The following is a 15345-nucleotide window of genomic DNA, read 5'->3' on the forward strand; positions in this document are numbered from 1 at the left end:
GTGCTTCTCCACATTTAGGCACACCCTAAGTTTTTCTGCAGGTGACAGTGCCCAAGTGGCATTGACAAGACACCTTTCAGGAGAGAAATGAGCAGGTGGGACACTGGGTGTGGGGTTGGAGCTGGCGGGCGCCACGGCGCGCCCCGGCCGGTGGAGCGGGAAGGGCAGCCGCTGCCCGCCGGGGCTCGGGTTTAGGCGCCCGGCTTGCCGCTTGCAGTCCAGGCTGTTGGCAGCGGCGGGAGGGCGTGGACGCGCTGCATGCGTCCAGCCGGCGATAGGAAGTGGAACTGGGAGCGCATTGCGCGAACTGAGCGGGAGTTTTGGAGGGAGTTTGCATGTGGTCAGCGCTGGGCTCCTAAGCCAGCCCCCAGCTCACATTACACTCTATTTATAACCTCTCAGAGCCGTTTCCCCCTGAAAGCAGTTCTCTGGGACCACCTTCTTTTGGCTTCAACCTCTCCTGCTCTTGACATCTGAGTAGCTCAGAGGGAAGCTTCTCCAGGTCCGAGTGTTTATATGTAAAGGAGACTGGCCGCTAGGGCTCAGGACCGGGATTATCCGAGCTCTGACGAAACGCGGGCGGCTATTGCTTTGGGAGGGGGAAAAGTCACACGGTTTCCAGTGAAAAGTGACAGAGGGTGGTGGCGTTTGGAACCGTCGTGAAGTCTTCTGCCTGGAACCCGAGACTTGCATGCTATGGAACACCCGCTCTTTGGCTGCCTGCGCAGCCCTCACGCCACCGCGCAAGGCTTGCACCCGTTCTCCCAATCCTCTCTCGCCCTCCATGGAAGATCTGACCACATGTCCTACCCCGAGCTCTCCACTTCTTCCTCGTCTTGCATAATCGCGGGATACCCCAACGAGGAGGGCATGTTTGCCAGCCAGCATCACAGGGGGCACCACCACCACCACCACCATCACCACCACCACCACCAGCAGCAGCAGCACCAAGCTCTGCAAACCAACTGGCACCTCCCGCAGATGTCCTCCCCGCCGAGCGCGGCTCGGCACAGCCTCTGCCTCCAGCCGGACTCGGGAGGGCCCCCGGAGCTGGGAAGCAGCCCGCCGGTCCTGTGTTCCAACTCTTCCAGCTTGGGCTCCAGCACCCCGACCGGGGCCGCGTGCCCGCCAGGGGACTACGGCCGCCAGGCGCTGTCACCCGCGGAGGCGGAGAAGAGAAGTGGCAGCAAGAGGAAAAGCGATAGCTCAGGTAAGGGCACGCCGGGCACCCTCGGCGAAAGGGGGCGGGGAGATGGGAAGATTCTCCTACTAGAGTGAGGCGGCGGGCGTTATGGGACAGGTCTTTTCCTCTCTGGCTCCTCGCCGCCAAATTCGGCGAGGCTGCTTTGGTCCTTTTATTTGGGGGCACGTGTTTCTCCGAGGGCAGCACTGCAGCCAACTGCGTTAAGCTCTCCAAGATTCAAACTAGTTTACCAGAGGGTTGAGAAAAAAAGGACAAGTGACAAGTATGTGAAATCGATTGCGAAGCGTGACCTTCCATCTGAGCGATGGGGAGGGGGATGCACCCTGGGATGCAGCGTCCGCTGGGCGTGCGTGCGGGTGCCTTTCCTTGACTTTTCCCGACTCTGAATGGCTCGATTTTTCCCATCGTTAACTGGATTTCCAAATTATTGCACAACATTTGGAACTTGCAGTGGAACTTGGCAGAGCACATGAGAAAAAGTTTTAGTTTAGTTTTTTTTTTTTTATTCTGATTTCAGAGTTCTTTAAATAGCACCCTATTCCAAATGGTAAAATTTGTCTTTCTTGGGGGAAGAAGATATTGTCTAGGAATTCAGAGGATTTTAAGCAATGTGTCAGAGAATGGCAACTAAATATACGCTCAGAGCCTTGACGAAAGACGATTCTTTATTGTAGTTGTATTCATGTAATGCTAACCAAAAAGAAAATCTGAGTTTCAGAAGTGGAAAGTAAAATCCTCCTCCAGTTGAGTACTATCCGAAACAAGGATTGGGAAACTTAACAGCAACCGGGGTAGCGCTGCTACAAGTGGGTGTGCGTAGGAGGCGCTGATCTACGCGAGGATATCTTGAACCGCGTATCGAAAGGGGAATCTTAACCAAACGCGAATGCTTGAAGGCAGCGGCAGCCAACTAAACTTTAGCAATCCAGAGAAGCTAAAGCTTTGCAGTCAACTGTCAAAGCCCTTACCTGTCTCTGTCCTAAAGAAATTGTTAAAAGATTCTTTAGAAGGAGGTTATAAGCTTTCTTCAGTAGCTACGACGCAACCTGCGTCCCATCTTTTTGTAAGCTGTCGTTTATTTAATATAATATTTACGTATTTTCTTTCTTTGCGGCATTGGTTTTAAGAGCCCTGGAAGATAATTCCAGGTACTGATTTGAAAGACTGGATAATGTCTATCCTTTATAATAATTTAGATTAGATTTCACATGAATGACAGTGATTGAGCCGCATATTTCATGTTCTTTTGCAGCAATGGTATCAATTATTCTTCAGTGAGTACGGAATGGGTTCTTCTATCTCAAATTTAGAATCTCACGTTTACATTCCAAGGTCAGGGTGAACTTCTAATGCTCCATCACAAAATAGTTGATATCCAAAAAGGTTGCCAGCAGTATCATTCATTTTTAATGGTTTTTACTAACCCTAAGTGAGACACTCTTCAGACAGAGTGAAAAAGTTAATATAGCAAGAAGGCTTCCATCTTCATTAGAAAACAAGTCATTTTTAGAATGCAGTCATCCTTTTATAGGATCAGCATTTGATATCAATGTAACTTTTCTGGGATAAGATCTGAGTACAGGTTAGCCAGGGACGCTTTTGCAATTTACCAGAGGCTCTTACTGTTCCTTGTACTTTCTGCAGTGAGAAGCCTATATCATGGATTGTTTCATATGCTTCTTCAACTGAACAAACGCACCTAAGTTTCTTAGGACAAGCTGAATTTTCATATAGGCCTCTGTTACTTTGATCAAGGAGAAATCAAGAAAGTGAGATCCAAGAACTGACTCCCTTCAGTTATTTTAATAGTGACTTTCTTAAGAAAATTGGTTATATTAATACTGCTACTGTCCTTTGGTGGAAAATAACCATATAACAAAATAAGTTTATCTTTTCATGTTGAAGTTGATCATTAAAGTCCTGGAAAAACAAAAGTTTTCATCAGATACATAAAATATTAATAGATTACATCTTGAATGGGAAATACAGTTAATCATCACCAAGGGTAGAATCATTTGGAAGTTAGAATGAATTTTTTCTTTGATGGGATATTTTGAAACAACTCTTCACTATCTAAAAGGAAATATATTTTTAATTTCTTGTTGAATATATGTACAATCTTTGAAAATAAAGTTCAAATAGCCAGATTTACTATTTTAGATGATATTTGTTATATTCTTTAAGTGAATTTAAATTCAAGGTATCATTTTTTATTGGAATGATGTTGTATTTGGTCTTTTATAATTTATGCTCACAGCTATTTCATTTCATATTATTATAAGGGTATCTTGATCTAGCAGAAATTAAAGCAAAGTAGAAAGTCAATGTAATTCTGATATATTATTAGCACATATATCTCTAATTGCTTAGAGCACAGTTTTAATGTTTCAATATTTCCAAAAAAGTTGAATTAACATAATGTTGACACTCTTCAAATTTTAAAATTATATTTGACAAAACTCACACCATGCATTACAGAGGCCATTTTTATGTTGTCAGACAATGTATAATCAGTATGTATTTCTAGTTGAGAGTAAACGTAGTACATAAATCCAGGACAAAATCGGAACCAAAATTCTGTGTGCTTGCATCTCACGGATTGTATGTATGTGTGTATTGACTATGTGAAATTCTAGTGGAATTTTAAGCACTGGAAAATATTGAAAAACAACCCCAATTTTTATTCATGATAATGATGCTGAAACTATAATAGTTAACATTTTTCAGTGTGCATTTGTATGTGTTTCACCTCTCAGAAACACATGAACACGCGCATACACAAACTCAAGAAGCTTAAGGGTCTAGAAGCAAATATTTGTGGACTTTAGAATTCCACTGCACTTTATCAACAATTGAAAACAACAACGTTTAATAGAAAATCACACTATCTTTTATATATGTTAAGCATATTTGCAACTTTGAACCTGCTATGCTTTCTGGCATTATTATCAAAGCCAACATCTGCCACATCTTCAAAAGAACTCTTAGAAATCAAAACTTTACAACTGTACTTAAAGCAATCTGTACAAAACAGGTGATTCTGAAAAAAAAGTCTAATAAATACTGTGAATTACTTCACTTCAGTTACCTTTGATTGTTCACCAAGCAACATAGTAATAAGTATAAACTGCCTACTTTTCAGTTAGTAGATCAAAATAAATTAATCTAGTTTTAGTTTTTAATGCAGGTAATATAAAGTGTAAATGTGTGAGTATCTTCTGTTCAAATTTATTGAATGAATATAAGTGCATATTTTATAAAAAATCAAAATTATATCAAAAAGGAGTGATTTGGGGGTGTCAATTTTACAAGACTTTGAATCATATTGGATTCTTATAAAACTGTAAGTATTTTATTATAGCTACAAGATCATAAAATATGTGTTGTCAAATTATATCTGTCTGGCACTGCAGATTGATAGGCAAGGATTAGGATAATATGCTGGAAATGAAATACAGAATAATATCTTACTTGCCCTACCTCTGGTATTATATTGTACTTTTTTTTAGAAATTCTATCATCATGTTTTCTGAAAGAAAAGAAGTTACATTATTATTCATTTCTGTGTGACTGGATCATGACTTTCAGCATTTGCTTTAGAATTTAAAATGCAGTCTTATTGGATGCGGATGGTTATAGGCCAGTATTTGTATTGAACAAATTAAATGCCTCAAATCTATGAAAGTTAAAAAGTAACCATTTTCAGTCATTTTCTTAGAGTAGTAGATTGATTTTAGATGTGAATATTTAAAACAATGTCCTGACATAAAAGAATTCTGAGTACCATTGACCTACATGAGTGTTTGCAAAATGATTACACTCAAAAGTCAAGAGCATTAATTCCTTCAGAATTAAGGTGCTTTATTGTGGAAACTCAGCAATGATGGAAGGAAGAATGCAAATAAATCCTGAAAAAGTTTCCATTTCTCTGTAAATACCTTTATTTATAGTTATTTGAAAGGAACAGCATCAAACATAATGCATGGCACTGCTAAAACTTTGATTTGAGTTAAAAGCCCTCTATCATGCATTTTAAGTTTTAATCTTTGTTCACAGTAATCTTCAATGGAAACCATTATGTTGGTACACTGTAAGCTGATCGCCACTAATAAACCAAAAAATTTATTTTAAGCATTACCTTGTTTGTCTGTGTTTCAAAACATAGATCCTTCATCACAGGATTGGAATTTATCACGTTATTTATTGTAAGGCCTAATTAATTTTAAACAAAAATAAAATAACGAAAGGGACAACCCCTTACCTTAGATTCAGAGAAATTTGGCAAACTATTGCTATATTTAGTAAAAGAATTAACTTTTAAAAAAATAAATAACCTATGGGTGAATTAATGACTAACTTCTGTTAAAAAAAAAAAAATCTCCACATGTAAACCTAGTTATGTATTTGGTCTGGTAACGATGCCAGTTTTATTCATTTACTACATTTAAATATATATATGCTGGGCAATTTCATTAATTTACTGGATTAAAAATGGCAGCCAGAAGCACACAGAAAATGTGATGGCTTTTTAGATTTTCATTTCAAATAAAAAAACTATATAATACAATAATGTAGTTTTAGACCATGTTCACTTCAGTAGTTTATTCTTAAAATTTCAGACCATGTTTTTTTTCCAAGAATTGCTGTGATTATTACAAACATTTATGAGTGATAAATGATAAGGGTGAAAAATATTACAAAGTAAAATACACACAGGAATTCCTTAACTAATATTTGTTGAGTTAATAGTTGTGGATGATTTATTTCTCATTTTCTTGTAATTTTGCCATGTTGTTTTCTATAATAAAAATTTTGTGAGGAAAATATATTAGAAAATATATAAAGTAAGACTATCAGCAGTAGAATTTTCCCCCTTGATTATAGTCATAAAATAAGAAGGATTAAATATCGAGTAACCAGCTAAATTACATATCCTGGATTATTGCATTGGTGACTGATTTCAATGGTTAAATTAGAAAAAATGGTATAAAACACAAACCAAGGCCAAAGTGCACAAAGTAGAAATTGTATTTTTATTCAAACGGCAAAACACATTTTATCATTGTGACTTCTTTTATGTGTTTTAGTCATTAATATGATTTACTTATCAATAATAAGCTTTTGTTAAGGTTGTAAAGAAAATCAAACACTAACACTTCCTATTTTTGTTATGATACTTTTATGATTTTTTTTCTCCGAATAGTTGTATCAAACTGAAACCCTCGTGTAGAGATGAAGTGACACAATAATAAAGAAATATGAATTGCAACACTGCCTTATTCTCCACACTACTTCTAAATCATAGTCATCAGTGAAGTTCATAATCCTATTGCAAAAAACCTTTTAGAATGTTTTATTGCTCTGGTGAAGTAAAACTTAAAATAGTAAAGGTCATTTTGGGTCTCAGACTTCAATTTGCATTACCTGTGTAGAGGTAGAATTAATTTAAATTGGAGCACCTTTTCTCTGATGAGTTTTTACTTACATTATAGTAGGGTAAGGAATTTGTTTTCTCTTTAAGAAATTGTGTTAGATAGTATTTTAGGATACAAATAATAAATAATATATCTATTAATCTGTATAAAATTCAGATGTTGCTTTTTGTTCAGATGTTTCAGATGTTTTCATACTTCAGAGTAAATGTTTCTCTTTAAAATCTTTAAAAATATTTTTTTATTAAATTAACTAAAGATTACCTGGGGAAAATATACATTCATTTGGGATTAAATGGGTCAATTATTAATACTCCTCTATATTTGGAATTTGAATTATATAATTAAAATCCATTTATTCATGAAAAACTTTTTATACTGTCGCATTTTCCACAGCAATATAATGTTTCTGAATGTATTACATTACTGTCTGCAAATTTGATACTGTGTATTAGAATATTGATTTTTTAGGGCTCTGAAATTATTGTATGATATATTTTTTGATCTCTTCCATGCACCTATGAAAAAGAAAAATCAGGTGAAATATGTATTAATGTGTATACATTTTTGGAAGGGGTTTATATGAAGAAAATTCTTTCAAAAATAATTACTGTCTTATCCTATATAGATTTAAAAATTAAGAAATTGGAACTTCAGCTTATCTAATACCATAGTTATGGTACTTTTCAAAGTTAGCATTTCCTTAAAATTTTTTAATTCTAAAATACTTGTATTTTTTGGTGACTTAATTCTTACAGCCTTGGAGTTTTTACTTTTACAGCAGATGTAAGTTTAGTAGGTAATAACTCGTGGTATTGAAAAACATTAGGGTTTTGTTTAAAGACAAATTCAGAAATCATTGCTCTTAGAATCAATTCAATTAGAATATTTCAAATGTATTTAAACATCCTAGCGTTGTGGGTTTTGTTTTTTTTTTTTTTTTTTTGGTACGTCTTCTTTCTAAGATGTTTTAGGTATGTTTCTTGAAGCTGGATAGCCTATATTAGTTGAAATTGTAAATATAAGATGTTTCGTTTTTATAGTTTTTAGTCCCTACTGTATTTTAGTAGAAAGGTTAATGGCATAAAAGACAGGGAAGATGCTGAACTCGCACATGGTGGCTACACTTAAAGCACATTTTAAAATAATCTATTTATATAAATGTATGTATATACACTAATAGAATCTCAAATTTAATTTCTTCATACCAGATCATCTGAACGAAAGTATCCATATTAAAGAGTATAATGTGATGTTAAATGTTGCAGTTACAAGATAAAATATTAAACTTGGAGCATATATACGGCTATGTGGAGAGTCCTAAAGACTGAACCTGATAATCAATGATACTCATAAAATCAAATCTGCCAACTCCCTGCAGTTTTTCTTTTGTCTTTCTCTTCCTCTGGCTCTTTATTTTGCCTACAGTTCAAGAGATTTCCATAATGCTACAAGAAAAAAAATTAAAAATCCTAGTTATCTTACATGACTGTGGGCAAGAAAATGATTAAGATGAAGTCATCTCTCTCTCAGACTGTGTGGAAACCTAGTGGAGGGTCCAGCTTCGGTTGGTGGATGCCAGTAGAATTTTAAAGGCTGAGAATTTTGCTCTTTGAAAATACAGCTTTAATGCTCTGCCAGAAGTGACACCCAAATAAAAACTTATTTTTGTAAATGATAGTTATTTGCAAGTGTACTGGCGAAATACATTCAGTGTCTGTAGAGGCGGCTTCTTACAACTTTCTGGACTGCATAGAAAACTTTTCGATTCTTAGCCTCCTGAAAAAGTAGCAAATTAAACTGAAGTATATTATTAGTTAAAAAAAAAAGGTGTAAAATGGGCAGTGACTCTCATCAAAGAAATAATGAATACCAAGTAAATTTTACAGATGATTGATTTTATTGTGGTAGTGAGAACACACAGTTCAGGAAAATAGAATTGTGCCATCAAAAACTTAGTGGGAGCTAAATTGATGAAAAGTAGCTTTGATTTTTTTAGGATGCCAGTAATTTATTGAATGGCTTTCACCTTTTAAGAACCATACTAAGAGAGATTTACTCCTAATTGCATGGATTGACATTAAGTGATATCTCTCTTCTTTAATATTTTTCAAAAATAAAATGAATTTTCAGGTATTTTTCTGCCTGACAATGAAAGTCTCCCCAACTACATGCTATGTTTACTTCAGATTTTTTTTTTCTCCTTATTTGTGGTATAAACGGGTGTGGATATATTAAACTAGAGAGCATCTAGATGTAAATTGCTAAGAAAGACCAAAATGGCATGAAAACCAGCTGTTAGACACCTAAATTTAGGGGCTGCTGCCACATGCATTTCCAAGATTATGATCTTTTGAATGTACGCCTTCAAAATTCAAGGAATCCTGCATGCCTTTTCTTCCCGAATTATCCTTTGTTCCTAGAAGAAGAGCACCACATTTTTTCTTGGATACCCAAATATTTGGGAAAATAAGAAGGAGCAGCACCTTTTTTAAATTTTTTTTACAGTTTTAGTCAGTAGTTGATAGATCACAAAGCATTTATGTAATTTCTTTGTCATCCTCTTAGGAAAATTGGGGGCACACTCATAGGGATGATTGAAGAGAGTTTGATGCTTAATGTCTGATGGTGGGCAGTGTGTTGGGAAGCAACAGGATGGAGAACTACCCAGAGTCTGCCCACAACTGGAAAATATCAGCACCTCTAAACATGATAGGGCAAAGAGAGGGAGCTTTTACACTGGAATCCAGTGAGAGCGGCAGAGCAGAAGCCTTCCAGCAAAGTTAGGACCTTAGTGGAATTTGCAGCCCATCTCAAATGTCTTGCAGTAGCCTCCCTTCATGCATTCCAATCTGCTTCTGTTGCATCCCTTTGTCCCGGTGTATTCAGAAGATGGGGCTTCCCTGTTGGCTCAGCCGGTAAAGAATCTGCCTCCAGTGCAGGAGACATGGGTTTGATCCCTGGGTCAGGAAGAGCTCCTAGAGAAGGGAATGGCAATTCCCTTCTAGGCAGTTCCAGTATTCTTGCCTGGGAGATTGCATGGACAGAGGTAAGGCTGGCAGGCTACAGTCAATGGGGTCACAAAAAGATGGACACAACTGAGCAACTAAACCACCACCACAATCAAGATAGACAAGCAGATCACTCAGATCTTGGTGGATAAAATCCTTAGATATCAACCTAAAGGAACGCAGGCCACAGAAGAGAAATGTCGAGTTGTTTTGTCTCTGTCTCTTGCTAACTATGATTTAACTTCTCTGTAGTGTTCAGTTCAGTCGCTCAGTCGTGTCCGACTCTTTGCGATCCCATGAAACACAGCATGCCAGGCCTCCCTGTCCATCACCAACTCCTGGAGTTCACTCAGACTCATGTCCATCGAGTCAGTGATGCCATCCAGCCATTTCATCCTCTGTCGTCCCCTTCTCCTCCTGCCCGCAATCCCTCCCAGCATCAGAGTCTTTTCCAATGAGTCAACTCTTCGCATGAGGTGGCCGAAGTACTGGAGCTTCAGCTTTAGCATCATTCCTTCCAAAGAAATCCCAGGGTTGATCTCCTTCAGAATGGACTGGTTGGATCTCCTTGCAGTCCAAGGGACTCTCAAGAGTCTTCTCCAACACCACAGTTCAAAAGCATCAATTCTTTGGTGCTCAGCTTTCTTCACAGTCCAACTCTCACATCCATACATGACTACTGGAAAAACCATAGCCTTGACTAGACGGACCTTAGTCGGCAGAGTAATGTCTCTGCTTTTGAATATGCTATCTAGGTTGGTCATAACTTTTCTTCCAAGGAGTAAGCATCTTTTAATTTCATGGCTGCAGTCACCATCTCCAGTGATTTTGGAGCCCCAAAAAATAAAGTCTGACACTATTTCCACTGTTTCTCCATCTATTTCCCGAGTCTCTGTAGTGTAGTTTCCTAAAAATTAGAGTGAGTCAATAAACATAAAGTACTTAAAACAGTGTCTGGCTCAGTAAGTATTGTTGTTTCTGTCTTCTATCAATGTAGGTACAATTCTGTTGTGGGTATTCACCGTCAAAAAACAATCTCTGTCTTATGTTGCCTGTTTATTTGTGTTTTACTAGTAATGTTGCTGTAGGAAATGTTACTTGCCTGAAAGATTATTTTAAATAATCTTCAACTATCCTTAGAATTGTATATCCATCGCATGCCATTTTCCTGAAAGGCAGAGTGAGTTTTAAACCAACCTTTATGAGAAACTCAAGAGGCCTTCACTAATAACCCCTAAGATTCTCATTCCATTGCCTTTTTTGACTGGATATCTCTTAACCTTTCTCAAATGTCTTCTACATTCTCCATCAAACACTTGTTTTCAAGAGGAAGGTACAAAGAGGTATTTAGTCAAGAGGGAACAGAACTTAAACCAAAAGGTTTTTTAAATATGACAATGAAATGTCAGGTGTCTGTTGCCATTGTTAACTAGGAAGTTGGACAGAACATTTTTCTGCTGAGCTATAAAGTTCATTGCTTTGAGAACTTAACATATTGTTAATATTACATATTAACATTATGTAATAATGTAATATTGTAATTACATAATATTGTAATTATGTAGTAATAAAAATATGTTAATATTGTTAATAAGCCCATTGTTACTTTGAGTGGTTCCATTCGGAGACCCTCATAAATGACAAACATGCAAATACTTAAAAAAAAACACCTAAAGCTGTATTATATCTCACATTAAATACAAAAGGACAGTTTTATAATGGTGGTAAGTTCTTTTTTCAAAGCAAATATTTATTTGTTTGTGAATTTACTTATATTTAATTAATTGTTGAGAACTGTTGCTTAGGTTGAGGCAAGTGAATGCAAAACTCGCCCCAAGTTGTAAGTTGTGGGGGATTAGCTAGTTTCATTCTATGCAGCTTACTCACCTCTTCTAGGCCTGAGTTTAATGTGGGGAAATTCAGAAATATATTTCAGAGAAATTTTATATTATTATATATGATGGTCTGTGGCAGTTGCTTCTGAATAAATAGTGGAATCAGATACTGTATTAAAATTCTAAATGTCCAGAGCTAACTCTCCAAGTTGTTAGACTGACAGCAGTTTAATTCCTAAAATGAGAGTTTCAAAGGACTAGTGATTGCTTCTCTTCTAGATCATGGAAGGGCAGAGAGCAGGTACATGGAGAAGAACAAAACATTAAATGTTCAGTAATACACAGAGGTGACAAGAAAGGGCTGACTGCATCAGCTATTTCGCCCCTTTTGGCTTTCAGGGTAGGCTTGATTTGTCAGTCTTCTTACTGACTTATAATCTATAATGCTTCAACAGATGATTAGAATTATCAAGGCACTGGAAGAGACCCGAGCCACCACCCAGTTCAATGAGTGTATTTTTTGATGAGAGAGTGCACCCAGAGAAGTGAAGTAATGTCTGTCAGTTCAGCCAAGTAGTGCCAGTTGAACTTCCATATCCTGACTTCAGCCTAGTGCCCTTAAAAGGAAAATCTATCCTATTTTGAAACCTTAAGTTTTTAGTTTTCCCAATAAAAGTAAATTACAGCATCATTTAAAATGTTGGCTACTGCTTTTGAGCTAATAAAAGTGTATTTGACAAAATGCTTTACCTGGGTATAAGCTGCCTGTCTCTGAATCTGAATTTATGATTACCTCGGTCATTTTTCACTGTTTTATGAATATGAACACTGTTTTTCTTTTTTAGCTTCTTAGTTTTCTGATGGCATAGTTCTTGCTATGAGTTACCATTATCCTTGTATATTTTTGATACTTCATACAATGAACCATAGCATACTAAAGTTTAATACGTGGACTCATTGGAAAAGACTTTGATGCTGGGAGGGATTGGGGGCAGGAGGAAAAGGGGACGACCGAGGATGAGATGGCTGGATGGCATCACTGACTCGATGGACGCGAGTCTGAGTGAACTCCGGGTGTTGGTAATGGACGGGGGAGGCGGGGGGGGGGGGGGGGGGGGGCCTGGCGTCCTGCGATTCATGGGGTCGCAAAGAGTTGGACACGACTGAGCAACTGAATTGAACTGAACTGAATGTGCCGATGAACTTTGTTATATGATGTTTATAAGTAATAGGTATGTATGTAAATGGAATCATATTTTGGGTAGCCATTTGTGAACTGAAGACTCTGTTTCCTGTTTAAAAATGTTTACTGTGCTAGTAATAGATTTTATTTAGCTGGACTTTACCTATATTTGCATTTTGTATTGAAAGTCATAAATAACTACAAGTAGACACCACATGACTTTCCCTTGTCTCAAGTCTTAAATCTAACTTCATTTTAAAATAAGTATTGATCTTATTTTTTAATTGAATGCAACCTTTTTGCCCAGAATATGCTAAGAAATGTTAATAATTGGCTATTTTTTGCCTTTGCTAAGCAGGCATACCTTCCCTGTTTCTCCTCTGATTCTGCCCACACTCATCTTCCCCACAATCTGTAAACACCAGACCCATCTGCTCATCCCCAGTGCAGAGAACCACATAACCTCTGGAACACTCTAACACTGAACTTGCCTGGTAATTCCAGATCCTTGGTTCTTACTAGACCCTCAAAAACAAAATTAAACATAAAATACACAGTTGCTTCTTCTAAGAAATTTTTTTACCCTTTTTTGTCTACATACAACTCTGTTTCCAAAATAAAATAAATAATTACTCTCCTACCTAGTTTGATGATTTTCCACTCTTTTTCCAGCAGACTTAACTTCAAAACTCAGTCATGCTGCTTTTTCCTGCACAGCTAAGCCCAAATCCATTCTACTGCTTACCATTCCATATTTTCTTCATATTCCTACTTTGATGTTTCTTGCACTTAATTTTGTTCCCCTGCCCCCAGGATTTCTGATGCACCTCTCTCTTCTCAATGTATTTACTTCTGTTCATTCTTCCCTAATGAAATGCTTTATTCAACAAATAATAATATTCGGACTTTGTCATTCCTCTTCTTGAAATTCTGCATTAAACTGAAAGTATTCTATACTTAACAGTACGAATGTTTAATTATAGGCTTTGATGAGTATGCATGGAGTGGCCAGTAGTTGCCAATGATACAACACTAGATTTTACTTGCACTGCTTCTTGTATGCAGTCACGTTTTGTTTAATATCATATATATCTAATATAAATTATGTATTACCTACAATTAAATGTAACATAATCTCATACACATAATATATACATAATCAGATAGATACACTTAGATCAGTTTTTTTCTGTCAAAGTCATCTTTCATTTAGTCTTCGAAATACAGTCTTTAGTTGCTTTAAGACTATCTTCTGATAATTCCTAATGTGAGTACCTAAATACATATAGTCATAGTTTCATTCAAGAATCTTTCCCACAAGATTTTCTGCATCTTCTATTTGTCAAGACATGCTAATATTACTTACCATCCAATGTTTATTTTGTTTGCTTAGGATTTAGGGATATATATTAATTGGATTCCATCTAACAGTCTCCCAACCCAGTCATTTAAGGCTTTATTGACCAGCTGGGCCAATTGGTCTGATACTGATTTTGCTTTTGTTTTTTTAAAACCAGTATTTCCTCAATAAACTTGTTTATGTCTGCCTCTTTTTAGAAGTTTATTATTTTGAGAAAATTGCATAATCACATATAGTTATAAGAAATAATAAAGAAGGATCTCAATGTGCTTTACTTAGTATTCCCCAGGGTTAATATTATAATACAATAATATAACCAGAAATTGATCTTGATAAAATTTGCTAATCTTACTCGGATTTCACTAGTTCTATTGTGCTCCTGTGTATATTTATGCATGTGCGTGTGTATTTAGCTCTGTGCTGCCTGCCAGATTTATTTTTAATTTTGATCCTATAGCCTGGAAAATCCCATGGATGGAGGAGCCTGGTAGGCTGCAGTCCATGGCGTCGCAAAGAGTCAGACACGACTGAGCGACTTCATTTTGACTTTTCACTTTCATGCATTGGAGAAGGACATGGCAACCCACTCCAGTGTTCTTGCCTAGAGAATCCCAGGGACGGGGGAGCCTGGTGGGCTGCTGTCTATGGGGTCGCACAGAGTCATACATGACTGAAGTGACTTAGCAGCAGCAGCAGCCACCTATAAGGTCTTTTTTCTATACATAGTTACTATTTTCATTAAAATACAGCTTATGACAACTTCCCAGGTCAATACTACTCTGAAGTTAATGGTTGCATTTCTCTTACCACATTAATGTCTGTATACTGCATAGCAGCATAGTTGAATTTTGCCTCATGGTTCTCTTTGCTGTTCCTGTTGCACATGTCTCTAGTCTGTGATTTGCATTACATGTATCCACAAAGAAAAAGTCTGCCTTCTTTATCTTTTAATGTGGCATTTTGCGTTAGGATAGGTGCACAGAAGTGCTTGGTAAATCCCAATTGTAGCATAGAAAATGCTTCATTAACGTTGAATGAATTGTCTGTATGAGGAGTTTTCTGAAATTCTCGGTTCCAGGACTCTAGTAGTTGGCAAATTCAGAAGATTATTGGCCAGTCCATAAGGGAGTTAAATGAATATCGACTTCAAGTAATTATCTGTATTTGTTTCTGAATGATTTTTATGGATGCTTTCTAAAGTGAAATACCTTTGATGACATGGCATATATTTGCCGTTTGTGAACTGATGGGGCATAGAAACATACATTTGTTAGAAACTTTATAAATCATCAAAAATCGTCCACCTTTTAAGAGGTAAGA

At 36.9% G+C, this 15345-nt stretch overlaps 1 protein-coding gene across 1 annotated transcript in view; it reads left to right on the forward strand.

Annotated features, from left to right (window-relative positions):
- Window positions 404-15345, forward strand: part of MEOX2 (mesenchyme homeobox 2) — a 76023-nt gene continuing 61081 nt past the window's right edge. Inside the window, exon 1 of the mRNA XM_005678989.3 lies at window positions 404-1210. Within this exon, the coding sequence (XP_005679046.2) occupies window positions 697-1210 (514 nt within the window). The 5' untranslated portion in view covers window positions 404-696. The remainder of the gene's footprint in view (window positions 1211-15345) is intronic.

The sequence above is a fragment of the Capra hircus genome, chromosome 4 (assembly GCF_001704415.2).
Source record: "Capra hircus breed San Clemente chromosome 4, ASM170441v1, whole genome shotgun sequence".
Taxonomy (NCBI): Eukaryota; Metazoa; Chordata; class Mammalia; order Artiodactyla; family Bovidae; genus Capra; species Capra hircus.